The 17,574-nt window shown below is 60.4% G+C and overlaps 7 protein-coding genes across 7 annotated transcripts; 3 read left to right on the top strand and 4 right to left on the bottom strand.

Annotated features, from left to right (window-relative positions):
• Window positions 1-490: 490 nt before the first annotated feature.
• Window positions 491-1,758, bottom strand: VTJ83DRAFT_6428 (uncharacterized protein; the record flags this gene model as incomplete). Its single annotated transcript, XM_071013138.1, has 4 exons — window positions 491-894; window positions 984-1,580; window positions 1,664-1,700; window positions 1,756-1,758. The coding sequence occupies 4 exons, from the start codon at window positions 1,756-1,758 to the stop codon at window positions 491-493; spliced, it is 1,041 nt and encodes a 346-aa protein (XP_070864055.1).
• A 422-nt stretch (window positions 1,759-2,180) lies between these two features.
• VTJ83DRAFT_6429 (mitochondrial 54S ribosomal protein bL32m) lies at window positions 2,181-2,629 on the bottom strand (the record flags this gene model as incomplete). Its single annotated transcript, XM_071013139.1, has 2 exons — window positions 2,181-2,221; window positions 2,272-2,629. 2 exons carry the CDS (start codon window positions 2,627-2,629, stop codon window positions 2,181-2,183), a joined length of 399 nt encoding a protein of 132 aa, XP_070864056.1.
• A 677-nt stretch (window positions 2,630-3,306) lies between these two features.
• On the top strand, window positions 3,307-4,492 carry VTJ83DRAFT_6430 (uncharacterized protein; the record flags this gene model as incomplete). The annotated part of the gene is made up of 3 exons (XM_071013141.1): window positions 3,307-3,427; window positions 3,535-4,097; window positions 4,160-4,492. 3 exons carry the CDS (start codon window positions 3,307-3,309, stop codon window positions 4,490-4,492), a joined length of 1,017 nt encoding a protein of 338 aa, XP_070864057.1.
• An 832-nt stretch (window positions 4,493-5,324) lies between these two features.
• Window positions 5,325-6,935, top strand: VTJ83DRAFT_6431 (uncharacterized protein; the record flags this gene model as incomplete). Its single annotated transcript, XM_071013142.1, has 1 exon — window positions 5,325-6,935. One exon carries the CDS (start codon window positions 5,325-5,327, stop codon window positions 6,933-6,935), a length of 1,611 nt encoding a protein of 536 aa, XP_070864058.1.
• A 319-nt stretch (window positions 6,936-7,254) lies between these two features.
• VTJ83DRAFT_6432 (uncharacterized protein) lies at window positions 7,255-12,595 on the bottom strand (the record flags this gene model as incomplete). Its single annotated transcript, XM_071013143.1, has 8 exons — window positions 7,255-7,654; window positions 7,780-8,046; window positions 8,173-9,203; window positions 9,272-10,660; window positions 10,747-10,910; window positions 10,976-11,339; window positions 11,416-11,476; window positions 11,544-12,595. The coding sequence occupies 8 exons, from the start codon at window positions 12,593-12,595 to the stop codon at window positions 7,255-7,257; spliced, it is 4,728 nt and encodes a 1,575-aa protein (XP_070864059.1).
• Window positions 12,596-13,325: 730 nt separating this feature from the next.
• VTJ83DRAFT_6433 (uncharacterized protein) lies at window positions 13,326-15,735 on the bottom strand (the record flags this gene model as incomplete). The annotated part of the gene is made up of 2 exons (XM_071013144.1): window positions 13,326-15,547; window positions 15,606-15,735. The coding sequence occupies 2 exons, from the start codon at window positions 15,733-15,735 to the stop codon at window positions 13,326-13,328; spliced, it is 2,352 nt and encodes a 783-aa protein (XP_070864060.1).
• A 762-nt stretch (window positions 15,736-16,497) lies between these two features.
• Window positions 16,498-17,535, top strand: VTJ83DRAFT_6434 (uncharacterized protein; the record flags this gene model as incomplete). Its single annotated transcript, XM_071013145.1, has 1 exon — window positions 16,498-17,535. One exon carries the CDS (start codon window positions 16,498-16,500, stop codon window positions 17,533-17,535), a length of 1,038 nt encoding a protein of 345 aa, XP_070864061.1.
• Window positions 17,536-17,574: the final 39 nt, after the last annotated feature.

Raw genomic sequence — 17,574 nt, forward strand, 5'->3', positions numbered from 1 at the left:
CGTACCGGGGTTGTCGCAAGAGCAAGCTAGTACTTTGCCAACTCAAAACTCTAGAGCCCGCAAGTCTCTAGGCGTCAAGGCACCTTGTAGGCTGCTAGCTGCAGAACAGCCGGCGCGTGTTGACATTGGGAATAAATGCTACGAAGTGTCCTATGTCTCATTGGAAAACGGTGATGACGATGCAAATCAACGGGGCAGTATCTTCTGCTTGAGGAGGGAGTCCGCCCGGGGTTAACAGGATCTCTTTAAGTCCAGCAGTGAGCCTAGGCATCAACACCCAGGACTCGAAAATATCGCTGGGTACCCGAGTTCATGGCACAATTGCTCGCCTTTCCAGCAGAAGTAAGCCTGGAGTTGGGTCGATTCATCAGGCCATCAGGACCCCCTGTTTTCTCTAGGCCCACCATCAGTGCAAGCTAGCAAGCAGCCCCTCAAATGCTCATTCCTCCCCAGCTTTCCCTGTCTCGCGTGCAAGCCCACCTCTCCAACCTCATGAGCCTGTCGCCTCCCGATAAAAGGTAATACTCCGGCTCGCCCCGGCCGCACAAAACATCTCGCTCCTCGGCACGCCCGGTGCCAGGGCACGATCCGACTTGGGCAGCCAGCGAACGGACCAAACCGCCGAGTCTGTCTCGGAATGTGTAGCAACGCAGACGCCGCGAGCTACGTCCCAGACCTTGACCTTCCCATCGAGCGAGCCCGTCAGCAGGTACTCGCCGGAATCGTTCCAGTCGAGCGACGTGATCCAGGCGGCGCGTGCCGCGGGGGCAACGAGGTTGCCCACGTGCTCGCCGTGCTCCATGTCGTAGATGGCGATGACGCCCGCGTTGCCGGCTGCGGCGAGGCGTTTGCAGCCGGGGGAGAAGGCGACGGTGCGGACTGGCTTGGCAAGACCTGGAGGGCGAGGTGGGAGTTGGGTGTTAGACGTGCTGCATGTTGATGGGCGTGTGAGTGGTCGAGGGAAGGGGGCGGGAGGAACTCACCAGACAGGGAGTACACCATCCTGCCGGCATCATTGTTGAACACATAGACGGCGCCGTTCTCATGGCCGCTCGCCGTCAGCCGTCCGTCACGGCTGAGATCGACCGCCATGGCAAAGCTCCCTCCGCCGCGCGCCCCCGTCTCGTACGTCTGGATGCGCTCCCGCGCCGCAATGTCCCACACGTGAATCCGTCCGTCGCTCGTCGTGCAGGCGAGGTAGTTCTCGTCCGCGCTCAGCGCGACCGCCCATACATCACCCGGGATGACACCGCCATTGGCATTGCCGTTTTGCGCTTGCGCCTTGGAGGGGGGGATCTCCCAGCGCAGCTGCCACTCGGGTTGCTGGCCGCTGGCGGCCTCGGGTTTGTGCAGGGCCCAAACCTTGATCTCGCCGCCGAAACCGACGCTGGCAGCGACGTTGCCCAGGCCGCCGCGCGCCGTGACCACGTGGTGGCAGCCGAGCTTGTGGGCGTTGGGGATGGTTTGCTGGAGAGGAAAGGTGGCGTCTGTGGTGCTGTGGACGCGCAGGGCCGAGGAGCCGCTCGCTGAGAGGAGCGACGTTGGGGTTAGTGCCAGAGAGAAGATCTCGGCCGGGTGGGCTGGAAGGGCGTTTAGTTCAATGTCTGGCTGGGTGGAGGGGACGGAAGGCCCATGAGAGGAAATGGCGGGGTCATTTGCGCACCTTCGTCCACCGTGTGGGCGGTCAGGTATTGTTTCGACTGTGACGTGGTCAGCGGCTTGTTTTTTGGCAATCAAAAGTCTACAGTGACTTACCATGATCACCTGTCCATGGACAACTTTAGTTGAATGTGGTTCTGTGTTTTTCCCATGAAGGACGGGATGTTGCGTTGCGGATGATGTCGCGTGCCATAGGCGGACGCTTGAATGGTGGGGCAAGCCTTGCTTGTTGCTGCGCTCAATCCCAACCCAAGAGGAGCAAACCTAGGTTTCAAACGCAGACGGGAGACGGCCAGCCGGTACATCAACTCAAGCCATCACCAGGAAATTTCAGCCATCTCTGGTCATTTATTCATGGCAGCCGTCTTCCTGTGGACCAAGACTGATCTGAAACGGCATTCTATCCGTCCAACACATCTACAATGTTACACTATGTGTACATGCGCGACCTGCGCAACAAGATCTCGTTTCCCAACTATCTTCCGGTGCCTTTTCGTTTCGTACCCCTCCCCAATATCCCTTCACGCTCCCTTCGTCCCCTCATTCATAAGCTCCCTCAACTCTGCGCACGGTTAGCAAACGCTTGCGCCATCACACAACGGGGCTTCCTACTTTGTGTGCAGTGCGGGCACATGTAGTGCATCCTCTTGACCCCCCCGCAGGCAGGGCACTTGCACAGCGAAGACACATCCTTCAGCGCCTTGCCAGCCATCTGCCTGTGCCTCTTCTTCATGTGCGACGTCTTCTTCTTGGGCACCGCCTTCAGGATCGATTCCCAGATGCCCTCCAGAATGGATGGTAATGGCGGCAAGCCGAGCGAGATGCCGACGGGAACGGCGAGACTGAGCGAGGGGAAGAGGGGGAACTCGAGTTGCCGCACGCGGAGCTGTATCCTTGACGAGGGCAGGACGATCGAGGGGAGGAGTCGGGGGAGAAAGGCGCCGGGCGCCATCCGTGCTGCCAACGCCATCTTTTGGGTCTGTCCGGGGCTCGGTCGGAAGCGAACTCGGGATCGATTGTCTCGCCGCGATCAAAATCGGCTGCTCAGTCGGACATGAAGAGGCGTGCGTCTCTCCCCGTTGTCGCCTTCTCGTGGTTGGGTTCGCCGGGTCTGCGGTGGATCGTGCCGTTAATCGATCATGAAATCGTGAACGAATGACTTTGAGTCTCCAAAAAATTGTCGGTACCCATCGGAATCTGCCATCGTCAAGCCTCCGCCCGGGTCGTCGGGTGGATCATTGGCAGGCATGGCACGGTCCACCCCAGCTTCGGTGGGGGCCCGCTTTCTGCGCTAACCCAAACGGGCCAGGTACCTGGGGGAGCCTGGCCTCGGCCAATCACGACGCCCAGCCTGCTCGTTTCCCCCTTTCCCCCAAGCCAGCTCAGCGAAGCCGCGACCCCTTGGGGAAATTATTGCTCCTGGGCAAGCAGAAAGCTGCCGCCAGGTAAACGTGCAACAAATTCATTTCATTCCTCTTCTTCAACCCTCAATCTGCAACATCACGTCCTGACGTGTGTATCCACCCCGAACCTCTCCTCGCTCCTCCACCGCCGCCGTCCCGAATTGCCAGTTCGCCCTCGAGCGATCCTCCGCCTGACTCCTCCACGCCCGGATCACGCGTCGCAACAGCTCCCCCGTCTCTCACAATGGCGTCGGTTCCCCCTGCGACCATTTACCCCCAGAGCCATGTCGGTTTCGACAGCATTACGTCTCAGATCGAGCGCAAGCTGCTCAAGCGTGGCTTCCAGTTCAACGTGATCTGCGTTGGTCAGTTGTGGTCTCCTCCACGCCCCTGTGAACGCCGGGCCCCTGGGCCACGGCATGCCTGCCGTTCGCGCCCAGTGCGGGCTGGGACTGACTGTGTCGCGTTACAGGCCAGACGGGTCTCGGCAAGTCGACGCTGATCAACACCATCTTCGCGTCCCACCTCATCGACTCCAAGGGCCGCACCCAGCCTGACGAGGTCATCCGCTCCACCACCGAGATCCAGTCCGTGTCGCACATCATCGAGGAGAACGGCGTGCGCCTGCGCCTCAACATCGTCGACACCCCCGGCTACGGCGACCTCATCAACAACGACCGGTGCTGGGACCCCATCGTCAAGTACATCAAGGACCAGCACTCGGCCTACCTGCGCAAGGAGCTCACCGCCCAGCGCGAGCGCTACATCCCCGACACCCGCATCCATTGCTGCCTCTTCTTCATCCAGCCGTCGGGCCACTCGCTCAAGCCCATTGATATCGTTGTGCTCAAGAAGCTGTCCGACGTGGTCAACGTCGTGCCCGTCATTGCCAAGGCCGACACGCTGACCCTGGAGGAGCGCCAGGCCTTCAAGGAGCGCATCAGGGAGGAGTTTGCCTTCCACAACCTCAAGATGTACCCCTACGACAACGACGAGCTGGATGAGGAGGAGCGCGCCATCAACTCCCAGATCAAGGTATGTCTCGGCGTGCTTTCTTTCCGCGGCTCGCCAGCAGCCGGCTGACCTTTTGCTCCCAGAACCTCATCCCCTTCGCCGTCGTCGGCTCCGAAAAGTCCATCATCATCAACGGCAAGCAGGTGCGCGGCCGCCAGAACCGGTGGGGCGTCATCAACGTTGAGGACGAGAACCACTGCGAATTTGTCTACCTGCGCAACTTCCTCCTCCGCACACACCTCCAGGACCTCATCGAGACCACGTCGCAGATCCACTACGAGACCTTCCGCGCCAAGCAGCTGCTCGCCCTCAAGGAGAGCTCTGCCCAAGGCACCGGTCATGCTAGTAGGCCTATCAGCCCGGCCGAGCGCGAGGTCAGCCGGAGCTCGCAACGGGGGACCATGAACGGCTACTGAGGCCCCTAGCCCGTCCTGAGACGAGCTTCTTGCCCACCCCCGGACACCACCTAGTCAGCGAGGCTCTTGATATCCCGGCAGAAGCAGATGCAAATGCCACCACAGCCCCTCGCGGCATAGACGGCGTCCGGGGCACCGTTGCGTAGCGGGGGATGGGGGGGTTTTAAAACAGCGAGGCGTGGATGTGGTTGTGGTTTTTGCTGCGGGTTTTGGCCTATGGTGTTTACGTCTTGTTGGCAAGCAATCGCGCTCCGTGGTCGGACTTTTTCCCCATTTGTTTTACACCCTTATCTTCTTTTTAGTACCCCAACCTCCCTTGATCATCCTTGACCTCCTTTTTTCCATTTCGTTAATTCCCCCCGCGGCGCTCCTTGCTTAATAGAGAGCTAGTTAGTTCGATACCTCTGAGTGCCTTGACGAATATCTACGATGTGAGCAAACTACGGCTCGGGCTCAAAGCGGTGCTTGTGATGTGATGTTGTGCCATCGGCATCCTGCATTGAAGCGGGTTAGGGTTGAAGCTTTCATGCAACCCCTTTCACTTTCCCTGTCTTGGATCTCAGCTCTCGACCATAACAATAACGAGAGCTCAACATCGTCCTCACCACACATCGTGAAAAGTAGCATGTGACTAGTCACGCCATTTTCTCAGCCCTGGGTTATTTCGGCGGTTTAAGCCTTGATTTTGCGACTTACATTGACCTTTAGCCGTGCTATTCGCTCCCTGCTTCGTGCATCTCGACGGCAATATAGATCCTTATCACTAATAACCACCAATTCAGACGGGCTGTTCCGCATCAGATCCCTAAGGCATCACCGGGATGCTGGCATCATGGCGACCAAGGGCAGGAAAGAGAAAGCCCCCACCTCTATAACGACATCGACGACAAACCCGTCTATCGTCTCTTTGGATCCGACCACCCCACTCGACCCCGGACCCCTCATCTCCGACATCCTCCGCACAGGATACTGCGTGCCGGGCTCGGTGTTTCTTGTTGAGGGGGTTGAGAGGAGCGTGAGGTTTGGAGACGAGCCGGGCTCTAGTCTAGATGGAGCCCGGGAGCTAGACCCGGGACGCCACCATCGCCGTGGACAGAGCAGTCACGACCCCAACCGCCACAAACGCCCTCGCCGCGCTGTCAGGTTGCTGCTGGGAGACGGCGAGCTGTGCATCCAGGCCTTTGTCAGATCCGAGATGCACTGTTTTGTGGATTCGGGGAAGGTGTATGAGGGGTGTTATGTCAGGTTGGATAAGTTTGGGTTGGTGGCTGTTGATGCTCGCTCTGGCGGCGGCGGCGGCGGCGGCGGCGGCTCTAGGAAAGGTGAGGAAGGGGGTGGACAGGTGGTGTATCTTGACGTGAGGGATATGGTGACGGTGGGGTGGAATGAGAAGTATATGGCGATGTTGGGGAAGGATACCAAGGGGAGCGAGCGGCTGGACGTAGCAGAGAAGACCACAAGGAGGCTTGGAGGAAACCATGAGGCGGATGAGAACGCGAGAGGGGAGGACGTTGATGAGGGTGAAAAGCAAGATGGCTTTCGGGAAGAAGACGAGTTTGACGAGGAGGTGGAGGAAGAGCTGATGCGGCTTGTGGACGGCCATGAATCTGCGAGGCCGACCACCACTGATGCAGAACCACCCCCTTCGCGTCAACAACACAGGACAGAGCCTGATGCGAAGAAGAAGAGGGACGATGATTATCTCTCCGACTCTGACTCCGCCTTCGAGACCCTTCTTGTTTCTGTCGAGCGCGCCGCTGAACGCCGCATCGCTCTCTCTCTCACCCCGAAGCCGGCTCGCGCAGACCCTGGATATCAAGAAAATCAACAGCATCAGGCCCGGTACCGTAAACAACAGCAGCAGAACGATCATCAACAACCACGGAAACAACACGTTCAACCACAACCACAACAACCGGCGGCACAACAACACCCAGCCCCCATCCCCAAACCCCGCCCTTGGCTTCCAACTTCAGCCACCACGCCCCTCAAGCTCACCACCCTCTCTCAAATCCCCCACCTCCCCTACCGTCAAAACTGGATGGTCAACGTCCTCGCCGTCGTCTCGTGGATTTCCCCATGCGTCGAGCCGTCTCGCATCCCTCCCTCCTACCTCCAGCGCACCGCTCGCCTGGCCGATCCAACCATCGACTTTGCTCCCGTCAACAACGATGCCCCTGCCAAAGAAAACGGCGTCCTCCTCACGGTCCACCTCGGCCCCGAAACCTTCCACCCTGCTCCGGGGACCGTGGTGCTCCTCCTCGGCGTCAAGAACCACCACGCCGAAGGCGGCTCGTTGCGCAAGTACGTCAGCGACGCCCTCGCCGGCGGCGCGAGCTGGTGGGTCGAGAGCCCCGAGAATCAGGGGGAGGAGAAAGGGCTGGGGTGGTGTCGGCAGAGGGCGGCGGCTTTGAGGGAGTGGTGGGACAGCATGCAACCTTGACGGAAGGGGGGTGAGAAGGGTAAATCAGCTGGCCAAAGAGGTGGATAGATAGATGGCCAGTCAGGCGCGAGGGGGATGGGAGGCTCCGGTTGGCGGTTGTGTAAAATGTCTCGAGTGTCATACCCAAGGAGAATGATCACGCCAAAGGAAAGGCAGGTGGGCGGCCGCGTACCTAATTGCCTAGGAACATGGGGTCATCCACGCAGCTTTCATCTCTGCTCTATGATCGCAAGGCGTCTTCTCTAATTACATGCTACAACAATGCCCGTGGCAATAACGTTGCCAAGCATGGCTCTCACCCCACCCACCCACGACGATCCTACGAGAGCATGCTCTCAAAAGTGTTTTTCCTCCTCGGATCCCTTTGTTTTCTCCTCCGCACACGATCGCGAACCGAGAACTTGATGGAGACCTGTTTCGGTTTGGTGGCCGACCGTTTGTCGTTTGTCTGCCCGCCCGGCGGCTCGGAGAGCGGCAGCCTCCCTGATGGCGGCGCAGAAATCCCGGCCGCCTTTCCTGGCAAGCGATGGTGCCGGCCGGCGCGATGAAACTTGTCATACAGCCAGTCGCCGATCTCGTCTCCCTTGTAACCGTATGCAAACGCCACGAGCAGCGTCAAGATGGTAACAGGAACGGCAATCTCCCAGTATAGCGTCTGGTTGGCATCAATGTCGCGTATGTCGCTCGTGTTCATGCCGAAGAAGCCTGACACAAATGTCCTGCATGAAGAGTTAGCAAAAAGAGTCGGCCACGGAAGCCGATGCGCGACAACCTCCTCCACGTTGTGTGCTTGAGGACGCGGTTGGACGGTGCTCGGAGAGGGGATGAGGGGCACAACACATACATGGGAACGAAGAGCACGGTGACGACGGTGAAGACGCGGATAGCCTTTCCGTGGTCCTCATCCATGACCTCGATCATCTGTTTGACCCGGCCCTGCACAGACCCGACGAGGTTGATAAGCCGCTCTATCTCTTTGGCCTTGACGTTCAACACGGCGCGCTGGTGCGTCAAGGACTCGTGCTCCACCGCACTCAGCCTCAGCTCCGGATAGCTCCTCGGATCAGGAAGAGGAGGGCCATGGATCACACAACCAAGCTCGTGGAGAATTCTAGATAGTAACGGCGCATGTCAGCGGCAGGTATCACGGGGGGTCTTGTTCGCAAATCCCGGAGCGATAGCACATCAGGAAGGGCTTGGTGATGGGCTCGGTGCTCCGTAGGATGGGATCCCTTACACGTCCATTTCGTTTAGAGCGACGTTGAATATGGACGAGAGGATGCCGAGCTCGTCCAGGAGGGCTGTGATGTCGAGAAACAGCCGCCTTCGAGGTCGGCTGTCGGCCTCGGAGCGCAGCCGTTGGCAGTACTCCCTGTACATGGCCACCACATCCACCACGGCATCCTTCGGGGCTACCCCGGCAGGACATGTCGCGCCTAGCCCCCGGAACGAAGGCTTGAAGATGGAGCTCCGCAGAATCGACCCCTCAATGATCCTCGCGAGCGACGAGAAGTCGAGGGTTCGGATGCCCAAGGCGACGTTGGCGTCGTCCTCGTCCGCCGTTTCCCGCATGGTTGGCAACATGCAGATGTCGCACTCGGCCTGGTGAAAGTGCTTATGCACGGACGAGCAGACCTCTAGGCGCAAATCGTTGATCCGAGAAACGCGGGATTCTGCGTCGGGGATCAGATACCAGCAATGTCCGAACTCGGCGATGGTGCGGTTCATTATGGATAGGCTTCGAGGGACAACAACAAAGTAGGAAACGAGCTCCTCAAAAGCATACACCAGGCTCCGAGGTAGCTGCGGAGGCTGCTGTGTTTTGTCTGGCCTTGCCGTTCCGGGCCTGTTGCGAAGGCTGGCGGGGCGTCTTGTTTTTGCAACGAGGCGGTGCAGTCTCTTGAGGCAGTTATCAAGCTCGGCGAGGTCCTCGAGAACTAGATTCACCGTGTCCATGATGGCATCGAAGCCTGGATCATGCGCTTCGATAACCGGGCCGCTCTCGAGGTAAGCAAAGCAAGGGTCATCTGCGGGGTTGTTTTTGCAACGAGCTGCGGCCTTTTCGTCAAGAGGGCATTCTACGTGATGGGCATGAAGGTGCTCGAGCGCCTCAGACGGGCTGGAGTATCCGTGGCCTTCCAGGCAAGAGGAACATTGATCGTGCTGGTGCTTCGAGATGGCATTTCCCTTGCTCCCAAGGCTCGGAAAGGCGGCGAGCTTGCGAACGGTCCAAGTTTCTCTTGCCGGCTCATATGACCAACAGAGTTGCTGTTTTTCATCCTCAAAGTCAGCAAAGTTACCCTCGGGGTTCAAACCGGTGAGAGGCCAAAGCTCACCCGGATCATTTCATCAACGGCGCCCCAAACCCGCTGGCACACTGGGTGGTACGCCGTGTTGTGATTGTCTGTGGGCAGAAATTGCGAGAGGATGGCCTGGGACCTTTCGAGCAGCTGCTTGCTCACCGAGGCTCTCGGATCCTCCCTTATCAGCCGTAGATCGTCTTGTGGTGACGGCCCGTCCGCTTCAGCCTCCTCGCGAGAGCCTTGCTGCGGCGGAGCAGTGTCGTGGTTGGGTCCGAAAGGCGTCTGTATCCCTCTAGAATCGTCATCTTTTTTCTTGCCACCAGTATCCCCGCCGCCAGGGCTCGACGATGAAGTGTTGACGTGCGGGTGAGCTTGTTGTTGTCCGATCCCCGAGGCACCCGCCGCCAGGAAGGGATGACGTCTGAGCAGCTCATCTTGGGTGCATTGAAAAGCCCGCAAATATGTGTTCCGATGCCGTGCCTCGGGAGAGGAAAGGGATTCGCTGATTTTGCCAAGAATTCGGAATAAAACTTCCGGTTCTGTGGCGGGAGGTCGGCCGTCGTGAGGTTTGCGGCTGCTGGTCTTCCAGGCGAGAAACGGAATGGTAATGATATCAGGTATTGGCGTTCCTTGTCGCTCTCGTCGTCCAGCCGAGTCCTTGGAGGTAGGAGTGGCAGATCCAGAGTCCTCCGACCTAGAAGTGGGAAACGGCTCGTGATACACACCGTCAGGGGAAGAGGCCCGGTGGGGAGTTTTGAAATCACCAGATGTTGCCGCCTGGGGCCAGTGAGGATCAGTTCTCTGGTGGAACGACCGGCGACCGGGCTCCGAATGATCGTCCCGCACAAAGGGTGTTAAGCCGGGCGGTTTCCGTGAGCGATTGCTGATAACGACCTGGCCTTGCTCGTCTTCGGAGGGAATGGCGCCCTTGTCTAGGATGTGTTTGCCATTGCCCATCCCGTAACCGGGCTCATGTGGGCGGGGATTGAGATCCGTCCCGCGGCGGCGTGATGACTCTCTTGAGCTGCGGAACGGTTGCGGACCTCGCGTCAATACAACAGCGGCGGAATCATGGCCGCGAGGGATATCGCTCCAGGGAGCAGAAAAAGAGTCCTGGGCTTCTTGCAGCGGTCGTCTCCGCGGCCGCTGAGGGGATTCCGGCATTGCGGGTTTTCTCGTCCGTTGGGTGTAGGTGAAATGATACGGTCTCCTCTCTCGCGAGAGGTACACATCTCGACGTTTCAAATAAAAGATGGTTGACTCAACGTTGTCCGATGCGATCAGCTCCAACCACGTTGTTGGAGTCAGCGGAAGACAAGGAGGTTTGGTGACATTGTGGGACGTGTACAAGAGCTCGTACGCATCTACCTCGCGGGTCTCGATGCCAGACGTGATGGCCGCCACCGCACGCTGAAGAAAGCTCTGATGGGTCTGGTCAGTGCCGAAAGCCTTGTCAAGCCCGCGAGCGCCCGGAAAGACTGGATGGTGAGGGGTAGGGCCCAGCATACCACGTAGCTGCAGTCGTCCGGATCGATGACGAGATGGGCGCAAGCCTGGCCTGCGAACTCCTTCACCTGGACGGTATAAAAGTCACGGCCTATTCTGTCATCAACCGAGACCAAATCGCCCCGAATCTCAGCCATGGGCTGGCAACTCAGCGTAATGAGAATTCCTAGTTGACGGGCCGTCAGGTTTGCTGCGTCCAATATGAGCGGAAATGGGAAGCTGGGGACATACTTGGGGGAAATATGAATGACCAAACCATTCCGATCTTGAGAACGTGATCGCAATCCCCAATTTCCATTTTGCGCGCGACCTGGTTCAACTCATCGTCTGGGAGAACATCATAACCGCGCGCGGCCGCCAACAGCGGCTTGGTGTAGGGTAGCGAGTCCCGCACCTTGTCAAACAACAGAAACTCCCGAATTGCCAGACTTGGGCAAGGCTCAGACTGGCTGAATGAGGTCGTAAAGGTGGACGAAAAGACGTCTACCCTGTTCTCATCCGCCTCTTTGAGGGACCTCAGGATGTGCGATTGCAGGAACACGGCGCCCAGGCCGCGCTCTTTTGACGAGACGAAAGGACACCTTAGGAACATTCTCTATTGCCGCAGCCTGATTGTTAGCGGAGTGGAGGAGCATGAAAGGCCACGCGCCGAGACAGAAGCTTGGGCGAACCTCAATGAGCCGGATGGCATAGACGGTGCTGTTGGTAGCAGGGGCTGTTTGCTGGATATGCCTAGGATCAACGTCAGAACGTTCAGGAATGCAACAGGCAGCAGAAGGAGCAGATGCTGGCTTCTTACAGCCATCGGAGCTTGGGCACCTCACGGTCCCCAGGAGCCGACGAGGGTGGCGCAGAGGGGCAGATCATGGAGATGCGTTCACGGCCGGATTTGAATGTCTTGAGCTCGATGGAATGTGCGACGAGGAGCTCCGTTGTGAGGCCCCGCTCCAGCGTTGTTTTGGCCTGAGTCCATTCGGAGGGAGCATCCTCGGGATTGTCGTCCTTCTCATCCTCGCCGGAGTCAGTGTAGTAGATGACTTCAGCCACCTCGTGTGCTGTTCTTGGCCGTGATGACGAGCGGAAGCTCTCATAATCCGAAGCATCGTAGCGTCGACCAGAGCGCCTCTGGTTCCTGCTCCGCGAACTTGACCGTGATCTCCAACCGACCGAGCCGGGTGCTCTGCGCTGTCTCGACCCTGATCTCCCCACACTCCCATTGTCATAGTTGTCGATTGGGTTCCACCGCTCCTGACGCTCCCTATAGGCATGGTTGTCGATTCGGGTCAACCGCTCCCGAAGCTTCCTATAGTAAGGGGTGTCGGCGGGACTCCACTGCTCCCGATGCTTCCAAGAGCCATGATCGTCGATGGGGTCCCGCTGCTCCCTATCGTCATGGCTGTCGATGGGGTCCTGCTGCTCCCTATGGCCATGGTTGTCGATCGGGGCCGGCCACTCGCTCCTCCAGCCAGCGGGAATCACCCGGGGGCGCGTGGCCACTGCTGTCTCCACCACCCTATGGCCAGAGTGGTCGCCCGGGTTTGACCCAATATTATGCTCAGACCGGGAGTCGCTGGGCGTTGTTATCTCCACAATTCCACACCCATCGAGGGGTTCGTACGCGCTCCACGGTCCCCCCACAGGACTGGGTGGTCTCGGCCAGGGGTGGGTTCGTCCTGAGGATCGATCCCTCACAGAATCCACGGAAATACGTCGCGTTGGGACCGTCTCCACCGATTCCCCGGCAAAGGAGCCGGGCGGTGACGCTCCATTGTTATTGTCGTTGGCATTGTCATTGGAAAGGGCAGGGCGATGGCCATCCTCGCTGTCGCTCGCGGAGTCGATCTCCACCATGGCGTGCGGTTGAGAAAGGCTCTCCAAAAAGCCCAGGTAACTAACGAACTGACTGCCCTGATGCTAAGGTATAATAAGGGTTATGGAGCCCACAGCATGCACAAACGTGGAAAGCAGCCACGGCCTCTAAAAGGTAGGAAGGATGTTCTACATCCACGACGCAGACTCCGATCTTGAGATGCCAGGTTCGCTGGGGCTCAATGCCCATCAAGGCGCGCGCAGATGCTTTTGACCAATATGCGAAGCGCGCGGCAAGGCTCCAACGTCTCAATCACAACGCCCCCGCTTCTACTTCCGCTTGCGCAGGGGGGGGGAGCTGCATGTTGTGAACGGCGAGCTTCGGCCAACTGCAGATCGAGTCTCTGCTGTGCCTGCGACAATGCATTGTTGATGGTGCTTGGCCCGAAAGGCATCACCCACCAAACAGACGCGTCGTCAAGGGTTGAAGCAGGAAACGTTAAAGAGCATGGAAGTTAGGAACATGGTCAAAAGTAGCTAAGCAGGGCAAAAGAGTCCCAACGCCAGGGTAGGGTTAGGGTTGCACAGGGGCATTTTCACAGCTCACAGCTGAGAAGTCGCGGTTGGATCGGTACCGTCGGTGCCGGGCGCCGAGCTATGGGCCACGATAGATCAGGTAATAATATCTTACCGGCCAGTACCTGCGTAGTTAGGCACCGTGGAGATGCAGAGGACAAGCCAACAATAACAGATGGCTAAGTACCTACCCTATCTAACCATGACTTCGCTCCCTCCCCTGATACCTCGTCCGCCTCGCCAACACACGCTCTTTCAAACCCCTTCTTGTCTCCCCCCTGCTCCGCCTCTCCTTCCAGTACCTCCTTCTCACCGCCGTCCTCGCCTCGTCCCTCGGCACGTAAAACCCCCCGATCCTCCCTAACCTCAACAGCTCGTCATCCACCTTCTTGTACCTCACCTCCCACCGGAGCCAGTACTCCAGATTCGGCACGCCGATGCCCAGCGTCGGCAGCGCCAGCAGCATAGGCTTCTCGCCCGACTCTACCAGGGCCGTCTCCCACTTCATCCGCGCCTCCCAGAGCTCTTGGTATTGGCCGCCGAGGAAAGCCTCGGGGGGAGGTTCGTCCGCCGCGGTGCTGTTCAGCGGGGAGGGCCTGTGGGATCCCCGGGAGGGGGGCGCGATGGCGCTGGCGTTGGCGACGGCCAACGCCGGAGCGCTCGGGTGCTTCGGCCCCGCGGCGGCGGCGTCGTTCCCGCCGGGCAGCGAGAGCTCCGGCGGCCACCAGTCCTCGCCGCGGAGGAGGCGCGCCACGTCCTGGGTGGCGTAGATGGCCGGCAGCGTGTAGCGGACCTTGCCGGGGGCGTGGCGGCGGAGGGCGGCGGCGAAGCGGCGGCGGGCGTCGTCGTCGGCGAGGGCGTCGCGGAAGGCCTTGTGGTGCTCGGGCTCGAAGGGGGCGATGCGGATGTCGACGGGGAAGCGGTGCAAGAGGCGGACCCAGTAGCGGCCGTCGTACAGCTGGAACCGGCTCCAGCCCGACGTCTTGAACCGGCTCGCGTGTCGCTTGACGCGGGCTTTAAAATAGGGCGGGGTCATGTTGCACGAGGGCCTGGGCACGTTGGAGACGTGAGGCGCGCGCGACAGCAGCCAGCGAGGCCTCTCCGAGGGCGGGCCGCCCTCGCGGACGAGCGGCGTGAAGAGCACGCCGCAGATGACATAGGGCTTGGGCTCGACCGTGGCGTCGTCAGGGGCACGCAGGGACGGGAAGAGCATCGAGATGAGATGGCCGAGCTGGGCCGGCTGGCTCAGCTCTCGCTCGGGGCTGACCGGCGCCATGATGTGGCGGAGGAACTGGGCCGCGACAAGCCGGTAATGGGCGAGCCGCTTCTGGCGGCGGGCGGGGGACGCCGCCGAGAGCGTGGGCACGGTTGGCAAGGAGAGGTCCGGCATGGTCACGACCAGGGTGCCGGCGTTGGCCCCGAACTCGTGGACGTGAGCACGCTGCAGCCACCTTTTCGCCTCGGCTTCAAGGGAGGCGACCCGCTCTCGGCAGCGCTCGGCCATCCGCAGGACCGCCGGCTTCTGAAGGGCGGCGGGCAGGGCGCGGTGCTTGCACATGTAACGCACGGCGTTTCGCAACGTCAGGGTCGCATCTTGGTTGGTGTGGTCTTCAAACCAGGGGATGTTATTCTCCACGCAGGTGGCTATCAACCGGTCCTTGGAGAAGCCCAGCAGCGGGCGGTACACGGTGATGCCGCCCTCCTCGATCTCGAGCGGCGTCACCTCGGGGGCGTGCTTTCTCCCGCCGGCGATGCCGCTGTAGTCATCCAAGTAGGCGTTGGCAAAGTCGGCGTGCAGACCGGAGCAGATCTCCTCCGCGATCTCGGCCGGATCCACCCCCCTGTAGAGCTCCCTCCGCAACTCTTTGGCCTCCTCCCGTACCGGCCCTAGCCTGTAGAAGGGAACCTCGCGGCGCTGATCGTCGACGAAGCCGCTCTGGTAGGCGCCGTTGATGTCATAGCACTCGGGAATGTCGGTGACGCGACGCATGCCCTGCAAGCCGCGGTAGCCATGGCCCGAGAGCAGGCGCATCAGGATGGTCTCGTACTGATCGTCCTCGTGGTGGGCGGTGAAGAGGGACATGATGCGGTAAAAGGTGCAGCCCGAGGCGATGCGGCGGTAGCGGTGGTAGCGGGCCACGGTTTCGATGTTGGGCAGGTGGGCGGGGTTGGCGTCCCGGCCGAGAATTTGCTTCCAGTTGATGGCCAGGACTTCGCTTGACAGCTTGAGCTGCGAAACCAGGATCTTGCGCACTTTGGCTGCCTCCTCGCGGCTGCCCTCCCGCAGGCCGTGGTCGACGACGAAAGCCACCGGCCGGCCAATGGGGTGGTCAGCGACCTTGAAGTCTTTACTCTTCTTGAGCTTGGAGCAGAGGAAGGCCAAGGCCATGGAGTCAACGCCGCCGCTTATGGCGAGGCCTTGTTGGTGTTAGCAAGCGATTGCTCCGAGATACCAGCAAGACTCGGAGCCGCTCACCAATCTTTCGAGGCTCATAGCCGCGATAGCGCGGGAAGCGGTGGATGCATGTCGCCTGCACCACCTCGCCGAACTCTGCGACCGAGATAGGCCGCGCACTGCAGTGCAGAACGGGGGGTAGAAACGTCATTCCATCACTGTGGTCTGTGGAAGCCAAGGTCGACACGGTGCTCCTTGGGTTGAAAGATGGAAGAGGCGAGCTGGAGCGAGGGAGCCGGGCATGAATGAAACCGCCAGAACGAACCGTTGAAACCGTGAAACCTCGAAGGGAGTGAGCGAGTGAGTGTCGGGTCCTGGCCATGAGCGTCAGTCTTGGCAGGCCCCACAGCTGTCGAACTGAGGTGGACCTGCCGGTCTTGAAGGGTTAGGGTTATACCAACTCGCGGGGAAGGGGAGGGTGTTGCGTCGTTGCCAAAAACCGGAGAACTCCGTCCGACCACGGGCCCCACCGGCCGGGACCCCCTTCCGATGATCCCGTCGCATGCCGGCTTCGGTCCAAAAAATCGTCAAAACATCAAAAGAGTAACACGGCGCAACCAGCGTTCAGTAACGATACAGGACGCACCCAATACTCTACATGTAAACCCCACCAGTCCGATTTGCCCTCATGGATGTGTAATAAGGAATCCTCCCCGCCCTCCATCAGTCTGACACATCCCGTCCGGGCCGTCCAGGAGTCACTCACACCCGCACGTCAAGGGCCATCCAACCGGCGTCACTCCCCCGAAACTCCTTGACCTAGCAAAGCCAGGGACCGAGACAGTGGGAGCCATCGTTGAGGGACAATAGAAAAGAATACGGCAATTTGCACGCCTGCAACAAAAACGAAATACCTCCCCTCCCCCTCCCCCCCCCCCCCCCAAAAAAAAAAAAAAAAAAAAAAAAAAACACAATGTCCCAACAACCCCCACCACCCCCTTTCCAAGCAGCCCTCCTCGCCGGTGCCCTGGCCGGCACCACCGTCGACCTCTCCCTCTTCCCTCTCGACACCCTCAAAACCCGTCTTCAATCCGCCGACGGCTTCTTTGCCGCAGGCGGCTTCCGGGGCATCTACCGCGGCGTCGGCTCCGCCGTGGTCGGCTCCGCTCCCGGCGCGGCCTTCTTCTTCTGCACCTACGAAGCCACCAAGTCCGCCCTCGCCCGCTCCAGGCTACTGCGGGGCCCCGACCACGACGCCGCCCAGTCGCCGCGCAAGAAGCCCCTGGAGAGCGGCGAGCTCGCCCTCGAGCACATGCTGGCCGCCTCGGCGGGCGAGATCGCCGCCTGCGCGATCCGCGTGCCGACCGAGGTGGTCAAGCAGCGCGCGCAGGCGGGGCTGCACGGCGGCTCGTCGCTCTCGGCGCTCAAGCACATCCTGTCGCACCACGACCCCTCCAGCCACGGCGGCGGCCTGCGGGGGAGCGTCAAGGGCGCGGCCGCCGTCTGGCGCGAGCTCTACCGCGGGTGGGGCATCACCGTCATGCGCGAGGTCCCGTTCACGATCCTCCAGTTCCCCCTGTGGGAGGCCCTCAAGGCCTGGGGCCGCGAGCGCAAGGCGCGCACCGGCCGCGGCTTGTTTGGCGACGCCAACGCTGCCTCGCCATCGCCGCTCTCGCCGCCCTCCTCCCGCCCCTCCTCCCATCCCCAGCCGGCCCTCGCCGAAGTCAGCGCCCCGGAATCCGCCCTCTACGGCTCCCTCGCCGGCGCGGTGGCCGCCGGGGTGACGACGCCGCTCGACGTTCTCAAGACGCGCGTCATGCTGAGCGCGCAGCGCGAGAGCGCGTGGAGCGTGGTGAAAGCCATCCTGCGCGAGAACGGCGTGCGGGCGTTTTTCGCAGGGATAGGGCCGAGGGTGGCGTGGATCAGCGTCGGCGGCGCCATTTTCCTGGGGAGCTACCAGTGGGCTGTCAACGCGCTCACGAGGATAGAGGGCAGGCGGGAGACGTTGTAAGGGGAGGAGGGGGTATGCGTGGGGGTTGGTGATGGTGGG

Source organism: Remersonia thermophila, chromosome 6 (genome assembly GCF_042764415.1).
Source record: "Remersonia thermophila strain ATCC 22073 chromosome 6, whole genome shotgun sequence".
NCBI classification, from domain to species: Eukaryota; Fungi; Ascomycota; class Sordariomycetes; order Sordariales; family Chaetomiaceae; genus Remersonia; species Remersonia thermophila.